General features: G+C 33.3%; 1 protein-coding gene across 7 annotated transcripts in view; it reads left to right on the forward strand.

Annotated features, from left to right (window-relative positions):
* NOL4 (nucleolar protein 4) overlaps positions 1-25688 on the forward strand; it is a 347440-nt gene that overhangs the window by 228867 nt on the left and 92885 nt on the right. For 4 of the 7 annotated variants that reach the window (XM_075993566.1, XM_075993562.1, XM_012782597.3 and 1 more), the window contains one exon: positions 15410-15589. In XM_075993566.1, coding sequence (XP_075849681.1) covers positions 15410-15589 — 180 coding nt within the window. Of the gene's footprint in view, positions 1-15409; positions 15590-16313; positions 16506-25688 lie in introns of all 7 variants that reach the window. The other 3 variants (XM_012782596.3, XM_075993561.1, XM_075993563.1) reach the window with 1 other exon arrangement.

A 25688-nucleotide genomic window follows, 5' to 3' on the forward strand; every position in this document is an offset into this window, starting at 1 on the left:
TAAAAGAACAGTCCAGGAGCAAAGAACGTAGTTTCTTGAGATGGAATCTACTCCTGGTGAAGATGCCGTGAATAAAGTTGAAATGACAGCAAAGAATTTAGAATATTTAATAAACTTAATTGATTAAATAGCAATAGCAATCGGAAGGATTGACTCTAATTTTGAAAGAAATTCTACTATGAGTAAATTCTATCAAACAGCATCACATGTTGCAGAAAACCTTTTTGTGAAAAACAGTCAGTTGATGCAGCCAACTTCATTGTTGTCTTATTTTAAGAAATTTCCACAGCCACTACAACCATCAGCAACCACCACCCTGATCAGTCAGTAGCCATCAACACTGAGTCAAGACCTTCTCCCAGCAAAAAGATTACCAGTCTCTGAAGGTGCAAATGATTGTTAGCAGTTTTTAGAAATAAAGTATTTCTTAAATTAAGGCCTGTACAGTGCTTTCTTATAGGTAATGTTATTGCACACTTAACAAACTACAGTATGGTGTAAACATAACTTTTATATGCACTGAGAAACCAAAATATTTGTGTGAGTTGCTTGATTGTGGTTTTACTATAACAGGGTGGTCTGAAACAGAACCTGCAATATTTTGATGTTTGTTTGTATATACTCAGAACTGAAATTGCTGGTCATATGGTAATCCTATTTTCAATTTTTCCCATAGTGGTTTTGTGACTTTACCATCCCACCAACAGTGCATGAGGGTTTCCGCTTCTCTACGTCATCACCAACGCTTGTTATTTTCTGTCTTTTTTTTTTTTTTAATAGTGGTCCTACTAATGGATGTGAGGGGATATCTTTTTATGGTTTTGAGGTATATTTATCTGATAATTAGTAAGGTTAAGCACCATTTCATATGCTTGTTGATCATGTGTATTCTCTTTAGAAAAATGTTAATTCAAGTCCTTTGCCCATTTTTAAAACAGATTATTTGCTAGTTTGTTGTTGAGTATAGGAGTACTTTTTGTATTTATATTTTAGTTTTCAAACTTGCAGTATACCATAAATGATTTAATCTGTGGAGTAATTTTTTTTATTTCAAATATCAATTTTATCAGAGAGTTTGATGTAAAATTTAGGAATTTTAGTTGTAGACAAATGGCTAATTGCCACAAAAAGAAAATATTTATATAAAGTAATCTCTGGAATGGGTGAAGAATCAGGCTTCAAATCTTCACAGCCAAGAACAGTGCCCTAATTCATATTGAAGAAGTCACTTGATGGAAATACTTCAAGACTGAGCACTAATGATTGACTTAGAACTGTATATTTTTCCCTTAAGTTACCCAACATGACTTATAAAAAATAGAAATGTTCCTTACTTTGAAAAATGCAGTTCTCACTAGTATACTGAAAATATTACTTTTCTTCTACAAAAACATGTCAACTCAAATTTTCACTGTTATTATAATCAATTTCAAGTCTAGGAACTCTGAATATTGTCCATTTGTCTTCTCATTTCATCATTATCCTGTCTGGTAATTGATAGTTTTAACCTTAAAATTTTCTTACACAGAACATCTTCTACAAAACAATGGGGGAAAAGAGAAGGTTCACTTTCACTTTTGGATACATTTGAGTTACTTCTAACCACTATAGGAAGAGCCTCCAGGAGTAATATCACCACTGAATGTGACTGCATTATGCCATACAGGTGTTCAGGGCCACAGGTCCTGATATGAACATGTGCTGCTGTTCCTGGCATGAGAGTATATAGAAAACTGTTTGCAACCAGAGTTTAGAATGTAAAACATTCTTCCAGTCATCATATGTATTAAATAAAAAGTAGATTTTCTTCTCACTGACACCTCATCAAAATCGAAGGTCTGTCCTTTGAAGAATGTACTCAATAAGCTCACTGTTTTTTCTTCTTTTATGGGAAATTAACCAAATGTACTTTATTTGAATTCTTATGTTTGCATGACAGAACCCTGTAGCAGGTCTGAAAATAGCTAATACTGTTTTCACGTTTCATGCATTTCACCTATCCACTTTCTCTGAGCACATTGCATCAAACACACAATCTGTCCAGATGAGGCCTGTCAGTTCCAGAAGAAATAGCATGCAAAATTGTCACTGACACAACAAAATGGCTTGAAGACATAAGTTTTCCAGTAACAAAGCTTCTATATAGATTCATCAATAACTCTATAAAAGGATAATGTGACTATATAGTTTAAAATTTTAAACTTTTAAAGTTAATATTTAAAAATTTTAAATTCCAAAATGTACAGTTCTTAATTTTAGATTAATTTTATATATTTCTTCAGAATCATTGGTCATTCTATAATTCACCTATAAAGGGCCTTATAGGAAGCCAAAAAAAAAAAAAAAAAAAAAGTGAAAGACTGGCATCAGCTTCAAAATGTCAGTATATCCAAAACTCTTTACAGTTAAAAACTCTGATGGGCAATATTACCTAAGTGGACATATAGGAATAACATTTATTGGGTGTTGGGCAGGTGGGAGGGGGGAAGGAGGGGATGGGTATATACATATATAATAAGTGTGGCGCGCACCGTCTGGGGGATGGTCACGCTTAAAGCTCTGACTTGGGGGTGGGGGACAAGGGCAATATACGTAACCTTAACATTTGCAGCCCTGTAATATGCTGAAATAAAAAATAAATAAATAAAAGATAAGAAAAGGAATGACAACCACCAAGAGAATATAAGTGATAAAATAATAATAGAATAAAGATGATAATGGGATTCAAGCTCCTTTTAAACAGGAAACAACAGAGCAAAGAGAAGATAAAATTAGCAGTAAAGAAAAACACATGTTTGGTCATCGGAGCGCACACACAAATGCCAGCAGCAGTTTCAGTTTGACTGTGACAGATACTATTAAATCTCATTATGGCCTTTTAAGATGAACTAATTTCATTCAGTACTGCTTAATAAAAAAATTTTTTTTCTAAGTCTTGATTAAATATTATTTACAGAGATTCCACAGAACATTAATGAAAAAAATAAGTTATTTTCAAACATTTTCTGGGAAACATAAAAAGAAATTGTAAAACTCATAGGACACGCTGGCCAGTTTATTTGAAAATCAAAGGTCATAAATACTGTTTTGCTTATGAACTATAGTATTTTGAACAAAGCAGACATTACATATCTGGATTTTTAGAATAGATACATATATTAACAACTCTCAAAGGTCATGAGGATTCCATGGAGCTCAAAATGGCTATGGTTTTTTTGGATTATACATAAATCAAATAAAAATGCAACCGCTACTAAATGTGTGTATCCTAGCCCAGCAGCATCTGCATCATTTAGAGTCTTGCTAGAAATCAAAATTCCTGGGCCCCTTCCAGGAATGTGTCCAGCAATTTATGTTTTAACAAGTCTTCTGAATGATTCTGGTGCATGTCAAAATGAAAGACCACTGCTCCAGCCAACTATTACCTTGAAAAATGGACTTGAAAAAATGTTTAGTAACATTTCCAAGTACCAAAAAGTAACTGTGGCTTAAAAATTATTAAGTGAAAGATATTTCCTTTCACAGGTAATGATGAAAAGAGTGATTTTCAAATAAAATTTTCATGGGAATATTTAATGTAATTGTCAAATTTGATCCAATTTTTGGATAAGCACTGGAAAAATGTCAAAGCGAAATGTCAAATGTGACTTTATCCAAAATTGTTTAAGAAGAATTAATACAAATAACATGAAAGCATGAACAAAATGGTAAATTAGTAAACAAGATACCAAATATCATCTATGGTTATACAAATGAATGATTGTGGATTTGCAAGCGGTTGTTAAGCGATGATAATACAGAGCGATTTTTTGTGTCCTCCACACAGTTGAATGTGACATTTCAACTGCAATTTGGACCTTTTGGAAAAAGCAAGTGAGAAATTACAGACTCCTAATTTGGAAATATACGAAAGACATATTATTTTGTTTTCTATTTATTTAATAAAGGATTAAGAGAACATTAAGATAAAATACTAATGTGATGTGACATACAGTTAATAAAGATGAAAAGTGAAATCAAAGGACATTATTCTAACATTGAGAAGTGAACTGCAATAAAATTCCAGATCATATTGAAGGCAGTATTTCTCAAAGGGTAAGAAATAATACAATTAATGAAGAGGAATGCATTTTATTAACACATTGAGAGAAGATTTAAATTATATGTTGAATTTGACAGAAAGTACTGATATTAGAGAAGAAAGCATAAAACTCATAAATACAACTATAATGAAGACATCAGTCACTGCCCAGGAAAACCAAAATGCCCTGAAGTCTCATGGTTCAGACATGAACTCGATTAAAGTTTTCCCCAAGCTGAATACAATCTAACACTTTGTATGATATTAGTAATAATTAATTTGAAGAGCAAAGAAAAAATTTTATACCATCAAGAATAAAAGATACTTTTCAATCAGACAGGATAAAGACCGAATCATTTTTCAATCCTTTCCATGGGAAATGGAATTACAAAATCACTGTCATATGAAGAATCAAGGGCATGCAGCCAGGAAATATGGAAAGGGAAAAGTATTAGAGAAATGGGCCAGGGAGCTATTTAATTTAAAAATATTATATATATATATGTATTTCATTTTGTGATGTTTGTGACAGTTAGAAGCTTTTTAAAATTTGTGATTTATTGTGATTTTCCTCATCTTAAGTAAATACTCATTTTTTTAATCTAATGTTTCCAAAGAACTCCCTCTCCAAATTTTATAACTTTTAGGCCTTACAACACATGGATTTATCCAATCTTATAAACCTAAAGCAATGTGGCATCATTTCTCAGCCTTTTGGCTAAGATGAAGTGTCTAAAACAATGCTGCAAACATGAAGCCATGCTTCTTATATGTTGAATAAATTAATGCCATGATAAAAATAGTCAAAGTGGATATCAAACTAATAACAAAATTCATAAATCTAAATTTTATTTTGAAAATATAAAATATATTGAAAATAGAATACAATGAATCACTAATGCCTATTACCCAGGTTCAATAGTGATTAAGACTTTCCCCGTATTTGTTTACATTTTCACTTTTTTCCTTTTTTACCTATAGTATTTTAGAGTGAATCCTGGGTATCCATGTCATTTCATCCCTTCATACCTCAACTTGTGTATCTAGAAAATGTGGGTATTTTCTTACATAAATATTTACTTAACCAACTGTTAGGTTATTACGTCTAACAAAATTAATTATAATTCCATGTTACCACCTAATATCCCCATCCATAATAGAATATTTCCAATTATTTCAAAAATGTCTTTTTTGAATTAGGTTTATTTTAATCATGATACAAGCAAGGTCTAAACTTTTATTTTATTATGCCTCTGAAATCTCTTTAATATGTCTTTTTATTCTGTGTCACTGACTTATGACAGAAACAAAGTTAATTGTTCTGAACAGTGTCTAATATTTTAGATTTGCCTGTGCTTTTTTGGTGTTATTTAACTTGTTCCTCTATATGTCATGTTTCCTAAAAACAGAAGTTAGCCCCAGATGAGAGGTTCCTAAATTTGAATGTGCAGCAGAATCCCATGGAGGCCACATGGCACAGACTACTGTGCCTAGCTCCAAAGTGTTTGATTCATTTGGTCTGGAGTGAGGGCTGAGCATTTGCATTGCTAATAGATTATCAAGAGATGCTGATACTGCTAGTCAAACAGACATATTTTGGAAACCATTATTTCTAAATTAAAGTTTGATTGGATTCAAATTCTTTCCTTTCTTTCTTTCTTTTTTTTTTTTTTTGGTGATTTTTCTTTTCGAGTAGTGCTATGTGCTTCATTTTGTATCATATCAGGAACAAAGTTTCTGGTGATTATACTTTAAATTATGCTAAGATTGCCAGTAGATTCAGTGATGGATAACTAATATTTTAAAATTTTCAGAATATTACACTGGTATAAATATTTTGGTTACATAAATTGCTTTTGTACATAGGAGTCAAAGTTATAAGTGTGCCCAGCAAACAGATACGTGTGCACTATACCCATTAGGTGTGAATTTACCCATCTCTTCCTTCTCCCACCACCTGCTTGATTTCTGATGAGTTTTATTTCCATATATGCATATAACTATTGTTTGATTAGTGCCAATTTAATGAGGAGCACATGTGGTGTTTGTTTTTTTTTTTTTTTTTTTCCATTTTGTGATATTTCACTTAGAAGAAGGTCTCCAGTTCCATACAGGTTAATACAAGAGATTAGTTCACCATTTTTTATGGCTGAGTAGTACTCCATGGTATTCATATTCCATATTTAATTAGTCCATTCATATGTTGATGGGCATTTTGGTTGTTTCCACATCTAGCAATTGTGCTTTGTGCTGCTATAAACATTCGAGTGCAGGTATGTTTTTATAAAATTTTTTTTGTGCCTTTCCAGTAGACAGATTGCTGGATCAAATGGTAGTTCTACCTTTAGTTCTTTGAGGTATCTCCATACTACTTTCCATAGAGGTTGCACTACTTTGCAGTCTCACCAACAGTGTAAGAGTGTTCCTATCTCTATACATCCATGCCAGCATTTGTTATTTTGGCTCTTTTTGATAAAAGCCATTATCATTGGAGTTAAGCGATATCTCATTGAAGTTTTGATTTGCATTTCCCTGATGATTAGAGATGTTGAGCGATTTTAAATATGTTTTTTGGCCATTAGAATATCTTTTCTTGAAAGTTTTTCTTCATGTCTTTAGCCCACTTTTTAATGTGGTTGTTTGATTTATTCTTGCTGATGAGTTCTTTTATAGTTCTAGCTATCATCCCCTTATCAGATGTATAGCATGAAACTATTTTCTCCCATTCTGTAGGCTGTCTGCTTGCTCTAATGATGGTTTTTTTGGCTGTGCAGAAGCTTTCAGTTTGATCAGATCCCATTTATTTATTTTTGTTATTGCTGTAATAGCTTTTGGGGTCTGCTTCATAAATTCTTTGCCTAGGCCAATGTCTATAAGAGTTTTTCAAACATTTTCTTTTAGAATTCTTACACTTTCATGCCTTTAGGTTTGAGTCTGTTATCCACTGTGAATGGATTTTTGTGAGTGGTGAGAGGTACAGATCCTGTTTCAATATTCTACATGTGGCTATCCAATTTCCCAGCACCATTTATTGAATAGATTCTTTTCCCCGGTATATGTTTTTGTCTGCTTTGTCAAAGATCAGGTGGCAATATGAGGATCGTATTATATCTGGGTTCTCTGTTCTGATCCATTTGTCTATGCTTCTGTTAATGTGTCAATACTACGTGGTTTTGGTAATTATAGCCTTGTAGTATAGCCTGAAGTCTGGTAAATTGATCCCTCTCAATTTTTAGTTTTTGCTTACAGTTGCTTTGGCTATACAGGGTCATCTATGGTTCCATATGAAACATGGAATTATTTTTTTCTAGATCTGTGAAAAATGATGTTGGTATTTCAATAGGGATTGCATTGAGTCTGTAGATCACTTGGGTAGTATAGACATTTTAACAATGCTGCTTCTGCCAATCCATGAGCATGGCATGGTTTTCCATCTGTTTACATCCTCTGCTATTTCCTTCCTCAGTATTTCATAGTTCTCCCTATAGTGGTCTTTCACCTCCTTAGTTAAATATATTCCTAGGCATTTTATTTGATTTGTTGTTATTGTGAAAGGTATTGAGTCTTTAATTTGACTGTTAGCTTGACTGTTGCTGGTATATATGAATACTACTGATTTGTGTATGTTGTTTGTAACCTGAGACTTTGCTGAATTTATTGATCAGTTTCAGCAGTCTCTTGGAAGAATCTTTGGAGTTTTATAGATATAAGATCATATCATCAGTAAAGAGCAATAATTTGACCTCATCTGCACCCATTTGGATACTTTTCATTTCCTTCTCATTTCTGATTACTCCTACTAGGACTTCCAGCACTGTGTTGAATAGAAGTGGTGATAGTGGGGAACCTTGTCTGGTTCCACTTCTAAGTGAGAATGCTTTCAATTTTTCCTAATTCAGTATGATGTTGGCTGTGGGTTCATAGATAGCTTTTATAATTTTGAGGTACATCCCATGTATGCATATTTTGGTAAGCATTCTTATAAAAGGGTGTTGAATTTTATTGAATGCTTTTTCTGCATCTATTGAGAGGATCATATGGTCTTTGTTTTTACTTCTGTTTATGTGGTGAATCACACTTAGAGGTTTGGGTATGTTGAACCATCCATGCATCTCTGGGATGAAGCCCACTTGGTCATGATGGATTATTTTCTTGATGGGCAGCTGTATTCAGTTTGCTATGATTTTATTGAGAATTATTACATCTATATTCACAAGGGATATTGGTCTGTAGTTTTCTTTCTTTGTTGAATCTTTTCCTGGCTTTGATATCAAGGTAATGTTGTAAAATGTGTTGGAGATGTTTCTTTCTTTCTTGATGTTATGGAATAATTTCTGCAGGATAGGTACCAGTTCAATTTTGTAGGTCTGTTAAAATTCAGGTGTGAAACCATCTGGTCCAGGACTTTTTTTTTTGGTGGAAGAGATTTTTACACCATTTGTAGATAATATCTTGTATTTCAGTGGTATCAGTTGTAATTTCTCCTTTTTCATACCTGATTGAGGTCCTTTCATGTCTTATTTTGATTCATTTAGCAAGAGGCCTGCCAATTTTGTTTATCTTTTCAAAGAACTAACTTTTTGTTTCATTAGTCTTCTCTATAGTTCTTTTATTATTGATTTCATTTAGTTCTATTTTAATCTTGGTTATTTCTTTTGCTGTTTTTGTGATTGATTTGCTCATACTTTTCCAGTTCCTTGAGATGATTCATTAAATTGTTGATTTGTGATCTTTCTGTCTTTTGGATATAGGCATTTATGGCTGTGAAGTTTCCTCTCAGGACTGCTTCAGCTGTATCCTACAGATTTTGATATCTTGTGTCCCCTTTATCATTTAGTTCAAAGAATCTTTTGATTTCCATCTTAATTTCCGCCTTAACTTGATTATCATTCAGCAGTTAGTCGTTCAGTTTCCATGACTTTATGTAGAGAGGAGTGTTTCTGTTGGAGTTGATTTCTAATTTTATTGCACTGTGGTATGAGAAGATGCATGGTATAATTTCTGTTTTTTATAATTTGTTGAGACATGTTTTGTGGTCTGGGATATGATCAATCTTCAAGAATGTTGCATGAGTTGTTTAGAAGATCATATATTATTCAATTGTTTTGGGGTAGAATGTTTTATAAATGTCTGTTAGGTTCATTTGTTCCAGAGTTCTGTTTAACTCCATTGTTTCTTTGTTTATTTTCTATTTGGAGGATATGTCCTGTGCTGTCAGAGAGGTGTTGAAGTCCCTGACTTTTACAGTGCTGCTGTTTATCATTTTGTTTAGATCAAGTAGGATTTGCTTTATGAATCTGGGCACATCTGTGTTAGGTGTGTAAATATTTAGATTTGTTATTTCTTATTGTTGAATTGTTCCCTTTACTGTTATATAATAATCACCTTTGTCTTTCTTTACCTTTTTGATTTGAAATCTATGTTCTCTGGTATGAGAAGTGCTACACCAGCTTTCTTTTGGTTTCCATTTGCATGATCCATCTCTTCACCTTGAGTTTGAATGAGTCCTTGTGGTTAGATATGTTTCCTGCAGATAGCAGATACATGGCTTGCATTTATTTTTTTATACGTTCAGCCAGATTATGTCTCTTGAGTGGGGATTTCAAGCTGTACTCTAGAGGTAAAGCACCTGGCTTTAAGTTCCAAAGTACAGCTCAGGGAAGACACAAGTCAATGCAGTCCCTCCGCAGACTGGTATAGACCCAGTGTGATGTACCCTAGAGTTCAGGATGGCTTTAGCTGTTGCCTGATCCCCATAGTGCCTGTTGTGTAGTGCAATAGCTCTGCACAGACTCCAGGCATATCCCCATTTAGGCAGGTAAGAGGTCAGTGGGGGTGGCAGGTGCTGTCTTGCAGTTCAGTCTGCGCTGCGCTGGTAGGGTGAGCAAAGCGCTCCCGGGCTCTATTCTCCACACATTCTCTAATCTTTTTATATGTATCACCTCATCACCTTTTTTCCACACTGAGCATCCAGCGTTGCTTCTCTGGGAATTCACAATTGAATAACTGATTTTAAAAAAGTAAGTGTGAGGTGATTTTTAAAATGGCACTTTAAAAAGTTAAATCATCTTCTGTATAAACTCCAAAATGCAAAAAGTCACTCATCAGAAAACATTTATTTTATTCCTACTATGTGCTTGGCATTGTGCAAAGTTATAAAGATAGAAGAGACATGGTGCTTAAGGGACCCCGCCCTCAAGTAATTCTCAGACTATGAGGAAGATACCTTACAATCAGTACTGTGACAAAGATATGCATAGCACATTATGGAAGCATGGGTGCCTGGCACTGAATTCATGTGTTTTCCCCTTATTTAGGGTATAATGAGGAAATACAGGGTATGTTTTGAGGATAAGCAGGTATCCATCTTCCATAAGACCTAAATTGTGGTTGTTTAATATCTTTGGATTTCTTTTTTAAGATCTGGTTTGGATTTTTTAGATTTATACACGAAATAAGAAAACAGTTGTTCCTGGAATGAAGGTTTTCTAGGTCATGGTCTTCTAAAATCTTATTAAGGCAAGGCAGGCTAATGGAAAAAATGACTGCTGTATTTTATGTATGTTATTTGTAGATATATAGTAATTTTTATTGCTTCAGTCTATGATATCACTGTAATACCCACATACCCAATTTTTAAAAACCAAATAATTTCATAGAAAAAGAGAAGCTTTTTCAAGCAGTCTTAAAGGCCCATCTGTAGCAAGCATGTCTCCAATACAGTGAGGGCAAAGGTAAAGGGATATTTGTTGGTTCCTGTCTCAGTTTAGTTTACAGGCATATGCAGATTAACAGAAAAAAGAAAAGTAGAAAGCAATGGTAGTATTTAATTCTGTGTTAAATTAAGTCCACAATTTAGAAAAAGATTGAAGTAGACTGAGGTAAAAACTGGAATCTTTTTAGAAATTGAACCTATTCTGGCCTTAAAAGATAGATTTTAAATGGTGAAGGGGCAAGAAATGATACTCCAGCTGAGAAGCGAAAATTTAGTTTATTTTGTAGAGGGAAAAAAAGTGATCATGCTTTAAATTTAGATCGTGAATATTCTCATATCTGCAAGATTTTTTATAACCTTGAATGACTAGTGCTATAAATCCTTCATGGTTCCACTGAATGAATTTGCTCAGCATATTTTGCATTCAGATAACTGTGTTATAATATTTTTAAAATATTTCGCATTGACACTTAAAATATATTTACTATATTTTATATTTGAAAAGGTAAACTTTTCAAACCTATGGAATATTTGTCTTATTGTATTTTACTAGGTATTTCCACCTTGTTAATGATTTTAATTGTAAGAATATGCTGTTTTTAAAATCTATCTTTACTGCTAATGTCAGGGATCTACTCTAGTTTTATTATTCCTTCTCTGATTATATATTTATATTATGTTAATATAATCCTTAAAGCATGCTATATATCTATATCTATATCTATCTATATATGTATATATTCAGTGCATGGAGACATTTCTGAACACAGCCAATACAAAATTTCCCATTGTAAAGGTCATTCAATAGCATTTTACTTTGTTGGTGGATTTGAGAGTATCTTCTGCTGATTATGGAGATACTATTATCCATTTGTCTGGGGCCATGTGTTTGCATTATCATGTGTGAAATCTGTATTGTTGCTCTGGCCTTGTAATGATTGATCTCTATGCCACTCCAGTCATAATCACAGGTGACTGAAACTCAAATTTAAACAAAAAATAAATCATGTTGTGTAGGTGGAGGATATATGATATTACTTAACTGAAGGTATTATTTCAGGAATATTAAATAGTTGGATCTAGATGTACAAGTTATGCTATCAGGACTCTCTCTGCGTTACTTAACTCTGCTATATTCAGCTTGGTTTCAGTCTCAGGCCAGCTCTCCACCCAGAGGCAAAGTTGAAGCCTGCATGGCGAGAGTAGAGAAGGTTGGTACCCAAAGGATTGGCAGGGGCCGTTTCTGAAAGGAAAAGGTGCAGGGATGACAAACAAGTAGGATATACCACAACGGGGCCCATGTTTAGTCTTAGACACAGCTATCTAAGTTTATGAAAATTGTTTTGATTGGCTTTCATCTTCTTTTATACATTTCTCCTTTTACTTTTGTAATTAACTCAGATCCTGAAACCCAACATTCTCATTCTTTGTGCTAATTCCCATCCATGGCCTCCCACTCTGAAACCCCATGTAGTCCTACCCTCCCAGTGATGGACGGATGGCCTCCACTTAACTTCTCCTGCCACTTTTCTCAGTGTCTGATGTTAGCTCATCAAGTTAGATTAACTGAGCCTTGACTTAATCATCTGTAAAGTAGTTTTATATGTCTATATGATACATGCAAATAATATACATATGTACTTATTATGAGGAATTGGCTCATGCAATTACTGAGGCTGAGAAGTCCCATGATTTGCCTTCTAAAAGCTGAATATCGAGGGAAGCCAAAGGTGTAGTTAAGTCCCAGTTTGAAGGCCTGAGAACCAGGGGAATTTATGATATAAGTAATGGTGTAAGTCTCAATATGTCCCAACTAAGCAGTCCAGCAGAATGGGCAAATTTTTCCTTCCTGTACCTTTTGTTCTATTCAGGCTCTCAAGGATTGGATGATGCTCACCCACATTAGGGAGGACAATCTGCTTTACTGAATCCACCCATCCAAATGCTAATCTCATCCAGAAACATTCTCAGAGACACACCCAGAAATATTAATAATGTCTAGCCAACTATCAGAACACCCATTATCCAGCCAAGTTGATGCATAAAATTAACCATCACATATATTAATATGATTTATTATCATTATATATATTTTAAATCATGTATAATATAGATATATTAATACCAGTCCTTCTGTGAAGTTCAGTTACATGGAGATTAAAGCTTTATGTAAATTTTAACACTCCATAAATACAAAACATTATTAAATAGGCTCCAACCCATATAAAATACATACCTTCCATTAGCTTTGTTCAGGAAAATTCAGAGTTAGATGTTAAATGATGGCATAGATTTAATAAATTTCATCCCAGAGGTATTTCTATTTTAAAAGTTGCTGTCCAGAAATACAGAGCCTTAGGAGTTGATTCCTACTGATATTATAAAAATAGTCTCATAAGTAGCAATTCTAGAGAGAGAGAGCAGAGAATAGAATTAAGATCGTAGACTCAGGGCCAAACTGAGTGATTTCAAATCCCGATTTCTTCATGCATAAATAAGCAAATGGAGTTCCTTAACCAGTTTATTGTAAATGAAATATGATCTATGTAAAATCCTTAGAAAAATTCTAACACATAATGGGTGCTCAAAAAATAATTGTTAATGGATTGTTGCTGTGGCACAGTATGTTAGGACAGTACCAAATATATAGTTATACTCAGTAAGAGTTTGTTGAGGGAAGAAGGGATTGACATTGAGGTAGATTTGGGTTTGGAACAGGAGTTTTTAGAAATTACTGCTTTTCATGTTCATCTTAAAAGTTGTTCATTATTCTTGCTTCTTACTGTTTTATTCAATGGATGTTTTATGTTAAGAAAACTTGGTTATCTTCATTTAATTACAATAGTGTATTTTTCCTCCACTTTGTCCAACTGAAACAAATGAGGAAAGATGTGTATGAAGCAATAATAAATTGTTTAAATACATCATGTGGAAATTTTATAGCAAGTGATAATGTTTCTTACTGAAGATTTATAAATTGTAGATTATTCTATAAGTAAAAGGAAATAATACATCTAATTTATTTAGGCAGAATAATATTAGGTGAAATCACTTTTAAAATGTTTTCATATTAACATGTACATAAACCAACAAATATTTTATATTCGTCTTCTAATTATATGCAAACATATATATACCTTCAGAAACAAAATTGTAATCTGTATTAAAGAGAAAACTTCCTTATCCCACCACTCTTAGTTTCATGCTGACTTAGGTTCAAATAATGGTTGTATCATTCTCTAGAAAAGGAGAAGTTATTTAGCCTTTCTGAAGCTGTTTTCTGATCTGCAGAATCTTAGGGTAACATCTTTTCACCAGGTTGCTATGAAAGATGAAGGGAACCAATAGATTAGGTGAATGGTGGTTCTCAGTGCTAATTTCTTCTCTGTGTCTCTCATTTTCTTCATTATTTGTTTTATGGTATTTAATATCTCAGAAAATATCTTTTACATCATTAAATAAAAATAGATATAAAATATTCATTTTTAAATTCTATTATATCTTAGTTTAATATCTTATCAAAGATACCCAGAATATGTTTAAATGATTATTGGTCAGTGTGATGGTTTCCAAGGGGTTATATAAAAGCTTATTGTTATGCTATTCATGACTGAATCAGCTCCTTATCACACCATATATTTGGATTTCCTTTATTTCTTCCAAACTAACTCTGGAATTAGCTAGAAAGTCCTAAGAGGAAATATTTTGAATATGTGTAATCCCAAAATAAAAAACCATCAAAAGCCAGTTTGTTTATTGTTGAATGGCCCAGGTACACATAGATAGACTTTATTGTATTCTGACAACTGCACCTCTAAGAAGGCCATCAACTGTTTATATGTGAACATGAGCTGTTAAATATTTTAAATTTTCAGATATTTAATGATTTTTACATTGAAATATATACCAGAGTTACTCATCTAATTGTTCTTGCTTTAAATGCGTCATGTCCTTTGTATAGTGTTAGATACAGAAGCTCTAAACTTAACAGGCAATTGGGAAAAAACGTGATTCCCTTTTACTAAACCAAAGTCAAGGGACATCTGAAGACTCATAGACAAATTGTAAATTTATTTTATAGCATACTGACTTATAACTAATAGCCATAATCACAAAAAATATCTTGTATAGTTCTTGTTGGGCAAGTTAATTAAACATACCCATCCCTCAGTTTCCATACATGTTTAAAAAATGCTAATACTAAGCTAGACTGACTAAGCTGACTAAGCACCGAAGTCATATCTGTTTCTAAGAATATGTGATTCAGTGATGCTCTTGCAAAAATTGATTGCAGGTTGCTTTTTTGTTTGGCATATAGCTATTGAGTGGAAATAGTAATTGCTCTTCAACAACCAAATTCAACAAAACTTTCTGCAGTGATGGAAATGTTGCGTATGGCTAGTGGGCACTTGCAGTGTGACTAGTGTCACTGAGGAAATGAATTTCTAATTTGATTTTGCATTAATTTGGATGCAAATTTAAATTTCCACAGCTCTAGAGTTATCAGCTCATAAGCAAGATCTTTGAGAAATTGGGACAATTAGAAATAAAACATAAAATGTTTAAGGTTGTGCAACGAATTTAAAAGCAGCCATTTCGCCCTCTCTTTTCAGTCTCCGGCGCATAGTTACTCAAGCTATGATTCTGGCAAAAATGAGAGCGTAGAACGAGGCGCTGAGGACCTGTCACTAAACAGGGGAGATGAGGATGAAGATGACCACGACGACCACGACGATTCAGAGAAAGTGAACGAGACAGACGGCGTTGAAGCTGAGCGGCTGAAAGCTTTTAATGTGAGTCTCGCCACACTCCAAGTGTGGTTTAATTTTTACCACTTCACTTTCATGTTGTTGCTTGTTGGTAAATGTGGATATTTTAGAGACATGTTTGTTTAATTTACAGAAGGATTTAAAAAGTACATGAAACACTCTTTGCCAACCAGACACCAGAATTGCTGTGTTTTGTTTAGAATTTTAAAGCCAAATGTGAGCTGAAAACTGGAATTGTGTTGTGTGAGTATGCATGTTTACCTAGTGGATGGAGGGGGCCTCAGCTTAGTCCTCGGAAGAGTACGCCCGTCATCTGTTATTTCTTTTGCTTTCCTAGCTTATCTAATTATGCATGACAAAAGAGTCAATTGTTTGCTTTCAGAGATTAGTCCACTGTGCAGTGTAGCAATGTAACAGTCGTATTTATCATTAGTAGAGAATTTAATGGGGTGCTCAATTGTCACAGTCTACTGTTATTTCCTGATTTTTTTCTACACGATATTCTTTTCTGTCTGTGTGTCTGTCTGTCTCCCTTTCTCTCTCTTTTTCTCTCTCTATTTTTTAATCCAACCATTTAGAAAAGTCTTTAAAGAGTGTTTGCTTAAAATTTTCTGGCTTTCCATTGCAAAGTTCTCCAGTGCATAAACCAGAAAAGAGTATTTTTCCTATCGGTAATCAAGACAGGAAGCTAGGAACAGAAGAGAGCAGCCCTCCAAACCCTTCTCCTCTGTCTCCCTCTTGCCAACAGATGTTTGTCAGGCTGTTTGTAGATGAAAACTTGGACCGAATGGTCCCAATCTCTAAGCAGCCCAAAGAAAAGATCCAGGCTATCATTGACTCATGCAGGCGACAATTCCCTGAGTATCAAGAGCGTGCCAGAAAACGTATACGTACTTACCTCAAGTCCTGCAGGCGGATGAAAAGAAGTGGTTTTGAGATGGTGAGTTTTGAATTAAAACACAGCCCTAGATTCCATCAAAATCCCACATGTAAACCATGACACTATTTTTTTTTCATCTTAGTGTCTTTTTTTTTTATTTTTTCCATAATGTCAGGTCAAAGGGGTTTTTGTTTGCTTGTTTGTTTTCTCCCCTTCTCCTTTTCATCTTCCTGAAGTTTTTAATCCCTTTGTTTAATTTACCAAGGAATAGCTCGTGAGACGAGTGCTCACAGAACCATGTGGTACCATGTCACAGAAAATGAGGGTGATATGAACAAAAACCACTGAGAACCAGCATCTCATTCATGTTTGTTTTCTTTCTCTTACTACTAAAGTGGGTGTGAGGTTAATCAAATCTTGAACTGAGTCACTAGTTGTTGCTTTAGATGGGATGTTAGAATGGAGTTCTCTGGAATGAAAGGCAATGGATGGAGCTGTCTAAAGAATATCGTTTTCATACTAATCTTTAACAAACAGCAAGCCTGAAAATAAGGGAATGCAAATGCTCAGGTGAAATTTAAGACTTTGTTGTACTGGGTGTGTTTATTTGTGTGCTTGTGGATGGTACCATGAGCTTTTATATTCAGCTGGGCTTTTTAGGTGGATGAAATTATGTTGACATTAGGTTACTTATCAGTGTGGAAATAGAAATCAATGGATTTTGGGCTTTATTCTATTTCACCTTGCTCTAATTATTATATCTAGAAATAGCACACACACTTACAATGTATGCTTTTTTCCATTTCTTTATATTTCATGTATATAAACAGAAATGTATTACAAATTTTCTGAATCCATTTTTTTCTATTCATCTGTGAAGGTTCCATCAAAGCCTAGACTGTTAGTTTTTGTGATCTGTGACTACTTAATTAGGTGTGAATTGGTGAAGATAAGAGAGGTTTCAGAGTATGTCACATGAAATAACAAATCCACTATTATCAGTTTTTCTACATTGGCATGTAAACCTATCTTTGATATTTTTTAAAGGAAAAGTGACTGTTCTTTAAAGGGAAGAAATCTTTCCAGGTGGCTAGAAGCACATGCTCTGTCCCCAGAGAGCCTGGTTTTGAGGTCTGGATCTAGCTGTATGATCTGGGCAAGTTAATTTCACTGCCTGTGCTCACTTTTCTCCTCTGGAGATGATAATAATTCCTAATTTATAAACCTATGAGAATTATATAAGTTGTCTCATGTAAACTTCTGCAAGTTATTTCTGACAAGAGTAAGCACTCAAAGCATCTTAACTCTGAAAATATTATCCAAGATAATATTAATTCATCATCTGAAAACAATTTCCCCAAATGTTTTAATTTTACAATTGTAGGCGGCTCCAGTTAAGTGTTTTCTTATTTCTCAGGGTATGTATGCTACACTGGGGTTGGAATTTGTGGTGGATAAGTCATTTTACACTAAAAATGGCACAATTTAGCAAACTAAATTATAATAGAGGTCATATAGTATAAGAGAGAATGAGAGGTTGCTTGAAGGAAATAAATCTATTTCCCCATGGATTAATTAGTTAATCATTTATTATTACCTACATAACAAGAGACAGACAACAAGTGAGAAAGATATATAAACAAGTGTAAAAACCTAGAAACCTAGCATTGACATCAAGTTCAAGGCCACTTACCAGTTGATATAAAATTCTAATTCAAGCTAAGTGTATCTATCTCATTCAGAACACAATACACTATATGTACTTTTCTCTTAAAATAACAATAGATAATATCATATATAAAGATTTTTATTTTTACCAGCCCTCCAGCATTACCATTTTTTTCTTAACTTTTTTTTTTAATTTTTTTTTATTTTGGCATATTATGGGGGTACAGATTTTAAGGTTTCAATAAATGCCCATTTCCCCCCTCCCCCCAAAAGTCTGAGTCTCCATCATGACCATCCCCCAGATGGTGCACATCTCACTCATTATGTATGTATATACCCGCCCCCCTCCCCCCTCCCACCTCCCCAGTACCCTATTACTGTAGCACCTATGTGTCCACTTAGGTGCTACTCAGTTATGTCTATACTACCCAAACTGATCTACAGATTCAATGCAATACCTATTAAAATCCCATCAGCATTCTTCACAGATATATAAAAAATAATTTTTCTTAACTTTTTAATGTTACTTAGAGACTATTTTCCTTGGTAAAATTTATCCTCATTTTTCATGATATAAAATTTGTATATTAATCATCCTTTAAGATAAAAATATCATCACCATGGAGAATTCTTAAACTCTTTAAGTCATATTTCAGATATTCAACCATTTTTAAAAGAGTAATTAGGATTTTTGTTAATTATATGCATTCACTTTAGTATGAATATAAAGGCATCTATTTAGTATAAACTTTGTGATATGCATAGTGAAGGACAAAAAGTTGACTAATACAAGGTCAAGGAGTTTTACAAACTAATTTTGAAGTAAATATACTATAAGAAAATGACATAGTATTTAACTCTTAATTTTCATCTATTCATTTGATCATTTATTCAATATATATATAATGGGCATAACATTATACAAAGTACTAAGAAGAAATATAAGACATGTCTGACTCATTAATTAGGAAAGTAGAACATGTTCCCTAATCATCCAGATTTGTTGAGGTGACAAGTTGTGTGAAATGAAATTCTTAAGTATAATAGTAATGCAAGGCCTTATTGTAATTAAATGTAAAATGAACAACATGGATGAAAATTTATACTGTAGCCCATTTTTTTAATATATTACTCAGTAATATAACACTGGAAATAACAGATTTACCATTCAGTTGACACTTGAAATGTTTATTTATATTTGGTTTCATTGTCATGGAGTGTGGGTAGGATTTTGTGTCATTTTCAATACTCGTTCTTACCCAGAATAGATAGGAAAAGGCATGGCTAGTGCAGACAGTAACTACTGCTAAATATTTTACACAACTATTATTTTCCCTCATAATTTTTAATTGTGATATAACATTCACAGGGTGTTTTTTTTTTAAATTGAAACAACTTCAAACAAAAATCCTTTTTTCTATTGTGTTTTGTGTAGGCAGATATGAAGAAAATGTATCATTTTCAGTATATGATTACTTTTATATGCATATTATTCTGCAATATGCAACAAGTCAACAAGGCAACTTAAGGAAGTTTTAATATGCTTGTAAAAAATGAATTATGCCAGGTGTGGTGGCTCACGCCTGTAATCCTAGCACTCTGGGAGGCTGAGGTGGGAGGATCACTTGAGCTCAGGAGCTCAGGAGTTTGAGACTAGCCTTAGAAAGAATGAGATCCTGTGTCTACCAAAAATAAAAAAAAAAATAGCTGGGTGTGGTGATGCGCACCTGTAGTCCCCACTACTTGAGAGGCTGAGGCAAGAGGATCACTTTAGCCCATGAGTTTGAGGTTGCAATGAGCTATGATGATGCCACTGCATTCTATCCAGGGTGATAGAGCAAGACTCTGTCAAGTGAATTACAATGTGCAGGATTATTTAATAGGGGATTCTGTGTTATAAAATGAAAATAGAATTCAACAAGCTTAGCTTTTCTAGTTACTTATGGCCTCAAAGGTCAGAAGACTCCTTAAATGAAGTGAAACATAAAATATTGAATTATACGTTTCATGATGACTTTAAAAAATTCAAAGGGATAGTCCCGTAGAGGTGGTTTATCACAACATGTATCAGAACTATACTTGAGAATCTTAGCATGTCCTTGGACTAAATTTCTGCTGTTTTTAATATAAAATCTGTTCATGTTTGATTATTCTATACTATCTCTAAAGAATTTACATGCCAACACAAATACTTTTAATTGGCTTCACTGAATGCATACAAACATTAAAATATGTATTTATGCATTCTTATCTCACTAGAATTATCAAGACCCCACAGGTCTTGATTGCTTAAGCAGCCAAAATTTCTATGCTCCAAATAGTCTCTATAATGTATGAGGTAGAATAAGCAAATTATGATACTTTGCTACATATTTTCACCAATTCACTATTACCAATCATCTCAAATCATAAAATCTCCAGAGCTGGATATAAAAGGGCATGTTTTATGAAAAAGAAATCTAATAAGTTTGATCCAGAGTACTGTCTCAGTTTTCATTAGATTTTTAAAAAGCCAATACGTTAAGCAGCCATTAAAGTAAATTTTAGACAAATCTATCAGGTTGTTATTGAATCTGTTGTGCAGATTTGATGCCCAAGTTCAGCTACTTCTCTTGAAGAATATAGTTGATTTTTCCAAAAAAGAAATACATTTCTTGAAAGTGTCCTGATCTAAAATTCATTAGTACATGGAATAGTAAAGATCATGAAAACAAAACTTTATGAACAAGGTGGAGTTGGCCCACAATGAATAACATCTGCATTATGTGAGATGATTTCTTTTTTTGTTTCCTGAATTTGCATTGAGAGACTCACCATGCTGCATATGCTTACATGTATTTATGTAAAACTCAAATGAACGTATTTAGGAGAGACAATAGTGTAAGAGATTTTTAGTTCATTGATTTTTCTTGTATCCAAAATTAGTTTCCCACTGTTCCAAGTTAGACTAGGTAGCCTAGATATTTGAATTCAATAATGACAACCTCTTGACAAATTACCTAGCTAGTTGCTGTTAATATTATTCCACTGACCACTGACTATTTTTGTTTGTAGAAATAAGTCTCATACAACTTTGTCCTTAGACATTGTCCACTAGGCTACTAAAGGGCCACTGTAGAAGACCTTATTTCAGAAGTTTCTTCTAGAATTTAATACAAGAAAAAAAATTCACTTCTCTCAAGGAAATGGAGGATTTCACTTGTTCTCATTACCAGAACTATGAAACTTAATATGTTCACTTCCGTGCCTCACTGCCAGGAAGTTCAGAGCCAAACTCTTTCCAATGTCCCAATGTCTTTCTGTTTACTTTCTTAGTGTACAATTTTCCTTGGTATCTGATATTTTTTAAAGGAAAAAATGAGATGTAAGTTTTGAAACAAATAAGTAAATAATTTAATTATAGAAACATCAGAAAACAGACCTTTCATGTTTAGGAAATAGTATATTTTTTGACAGGATATGACTTCTCAGATCATTTGCTTCTACTTGTCTAATGTAGCTCACAGTAGAGGGATCAGATCTTGTTTTCAATTCACAGTTTCCCTGATATCATAAAGCATTTGAAAAGCTATAGTGACACTTGTTTTTCATCTTTCAGCAAATAGACATATTATACAAATGACTAAAGTGTTTCTTTAAACTAAAACTTCTATAAAAACGAGATCTTGATAAAAACCCTATAATACATGTGTAGCTGTACAACCTTATAATACCTGTATAAAAACCCTGTGTAGCTGTTATTTGTCACACAAAATTATCCTAACTGTGCAGGTTTCTCTTTTTGTGACCAATTAGCTTAATTGATGCTAATTAGTAAACATATTTTGTTCAAATTCTCTACTTGCTATTTGTACTTATCCTTGCCCTCTATCTTAAAGTTGTCGTTTACCATTCCCAAGGGTATTTTCACATCCTCTAAGTTCTTTATTAATAATATTCCTTTTTAATTGCATCCTATAATATGCTTCTTAATAATTATGATATCAAACCTGATCTCAAAGCTCTTTTGCCTTTTCAACTTCAGGGATCTGGATCTCTAGTTCATGTTAGCCATTAGTAGCATGGATACAGGTTGGTCTTAGCCATCAATCAGCCTGTACAAGCAATATTAAACGTATTCAGAATTTTCTAAAATTTCTCAAATATTCTCTGCTGCCTTAACAGAAGAAGTGTCTTGATCTTATTTGCTCTGAATAAATAATCCTGCCACCTCTGCTCCTGTATCATTCTACCTTCTTTAGCACATTGCTCCATCTGCTCTCTCTATTCTTTTACACGTTCTGGTTTCCCTTTTCACTGAGAGGAACATTTCTTCTCTTTTGGCTTAAAAAAAATTCAAATTTTCATAAGATATTTAATCTTTAATTCCTCATCTACAATCCAAGTCCATCTTTCTTTGTCAGGTTTCTCAAAAAAATATTTTATACTCAACAGATCTTACCTCTTACCCAATTCGTGTGGCAGTCCCTCACATTCAGACCATTCAGACTGTCTGGTTCTTACCACTAGAAGTTGGCCCTCCAAATCTGCACATTCTTCCTCTGTGGATTCAACCAACTGATTGAAAATGTTTGGGAAAAAATAAGATGGTTACACCTGTACATAGAAAAAATAAGATGGTTACACCTGAGCATGTACAGACTTTTTTTCCCCTGTCAATATTCTCTGAACAATGCAATATCAAAACTATTTACATTCTTAGATGTTATAAGTAAGCTAGAGATGATTTAAAGATACCATGCAAAAAATTTCTAAATCACTGAAATCTTAAAGATTCAAACCCATTTCATCTAACATCTTTCAGACACTCTTACATATAAACTCTTCCTACTTTCAAAGTGACTTTCCCCCATACACACTCCCCTATAATGTTTACAGCATCCAGGAATGTCAGCACTCAGGAGACCCATCCTACTGATGTACCCTTATGTCTCAACTTTATTGGCTTACTGATAAATTTATCTTTGTTCCTACAGTAGACTTTTTCATTCTAGCTTTGATAGTATGAAACTTTATCATCTCAGAACAAATTCTGAATTTCCTACTATAATATTGCAGCATATGATGTTTTGAACCTGAGAGACCTAGGTTCAATTCCTGACTTAGTTCAATTCCTGTTTAAGTTGTGTGATGTCAGGCTAGATATTTCTAAAGGAGAGAATATTATAGTGATTATATATATATGTACATATATATATGTATATATATATATATGTAAAATGTTTACCATATAATCTGGCACATTAAAACTGAAGAGTAACTAGGTTGTAATGAACATAGCCAACATCCAGAGTTACTCATTATTGTCAGAGTTACTCATTATAGGATCTTTTAGCAAGATGTCTGAGCCTCAAGAAGTACCTCTCCTTCACATACAGACACCCTACCCAGCCTTCCACTACAAACACCCATACAAATCCTGAATAAAATATAATAAATTTTAAAATACCTAGCTAAACTCAAAAGAAAGAAAAAGAAGTTCCCAGGTACCTGAAATGAATAGAAAACTCATAGCCAGAATTTTAAGCTCCTAATTGGATAGAGTGACAACCTAGGAAGATAGACAGAGCAAATGTATATCCAAACAGATTAGGGCTGGGTCTGAATGTCCCCCCCTCCCCACCTCCAGTTCAGGATACTTGGATTTTAGTTTGTGCTTAGGCAGGAACATAAACTGAAAACTGTGTATAAAGCTGGGATCGTACAAAGGCTACTCCTCCATTAAAGGAAAGTTAAGAGATATCTAAATACAACTGTCAGAAGTAAAATGACAGGCATTATAAGTATTAAAATTAAAACCTTACTAAATGGATTACATAGAATATATGACTCAGCCAAGGAGGAAATTGGTAAACTGGAACAAGACATAAGGAAATTACCCCCAAAAAGAAAAATGTAGGGGAATATGAAAAAGAAAATGAAGAAGAGAATAATAAAAAACAGATCTAATAGGTATTCCAAAGGAGAAATTAAAATAAAGAACATGTAACATTCCTAGAGATGATGTGGAGAATTTTTTAAAACTAATTGGACCTTGAATCCTAAGTAAACAATTAGGGCAGTACTGAGCAGTATAAATAAAACAAATCCATACCTAGAAATATCATAGTAAAACCACAGAAGAGCAAAGACATCCTTAAATGTACCAGAAAGAAGCAACAAATTATGGAAAACAGAAAAATAATTAGCCTGAACAACTTCTTGTCCTCATAATAAATATCAGAAGACAATCTTCAGAGTACTAAGAAAAAAGTCTTCAAGATTTTAAGAAAAACTACTTTTAATTGACAAATCAGTATGCAGCTCAACTTAATCTTCAAAGTGAGGAGTAAGGAAATACTTGAGACAACTACTGAAATTAATACTCATGGTCCTAGTCTGGACAAACAAAATACACTCTACCAAGAAGGAAACTGAACCCAGAAGGAAACAATGGAAAATTAGCACCATTTGTGGGCAAATCTGAAGAAAAGTGCTCTGATTTTATATAGTAGATCTTGGTTGTTATTTGTGCTTCACATGTTGTTACCTGTGCACTTTATATCTCTGAGATTTAGTTTCCTCATAGAAAAAAAAAATGAAAACAATAGCTCTTATCTTAAAGATGAAAACCAACAGTACTTGAAATAACAAATGTAGAAACAGCTACCTAGCTAGGACAGCACCTGGTATGCATGAAGAACATGATAAAATGCAATTTAATCTGAAATTGGATTTCACAGTTCGTTTTATTAGGAAACCTTCATTGTCTCAATTTGTTGAACTACTTGGAGGACTAAATTAATTGTGTCTTTATCTATTTAATCCTCACTTCTAGCTAAGAGCAGCCTCAAATCTCTCTTTCTTCTGTGTGCAAATTGTACTTTGTGGTACATCTTTTGTAGTTTTATTTTATCCTGTCTTATATTACTGTTATCTATATATGGGCCTTAGCTCCTTAATAAGAAGTTATGTTCCTTGAGTACTATGCTGCTTAACTTGTTCATCTCTGTATCACCCACAATGTCTTACCCAGTACAAGTAGTTACTGCTCATGAAAGTTTCTCAATTAATGTTGAATTCAACTGAACTAAAATTATTGAATGAAAGATTGAATGAATGAATAGATATTTACTAATGTGCTACTTTATGGTGGGAATTGAGAGATGAGCTAATTTTTGTTGTGTGGTATGAGTTTCACAGTCTCTTGCAATTACTATTTTAATTTCAAAAACTACTACTAACTGAAAATACAGCCTAAATTACATTAAATTTTTTGGGAGTTTTTTCCTTTCTCTAAAGAAGACAATTGTGTAACATTTAATTTTATCTTTTTAACTCCCAAAATGCTAATTTTTAAATTATTTTATCTATTTGACAATTAGTGTGAATAGATAGTTCTATTGTTTGAATGGAATTGGTGTAGAGTTTTAGTTTTATAAGTAACTTATTAGGGAAAAAGATGCCATAATCTATAAGAATTATAAGTATATATAATCACTTATTTTCAGAATTAAAGTTAAAATATCTACTGTTTTCCAGTAGATATTAAAATAAAGGATCACATAGTTAAAAATGAAAGCATGTTATATTAGT

Source organism: Microcebus murinus, chromosome 17, assembly GCF_040939455.1.
Source record: "Microcebus murinus isolate Inina chromosome 17, M.murinus_Inina_mat1.0, whole genome shotgun sequence".
Lineage (NCBI taxonomy): Eukaryota > Metazoa > Chordata > Mammalia > Primates > Cheirogaleidae > Microcebus > Microcebus murinus.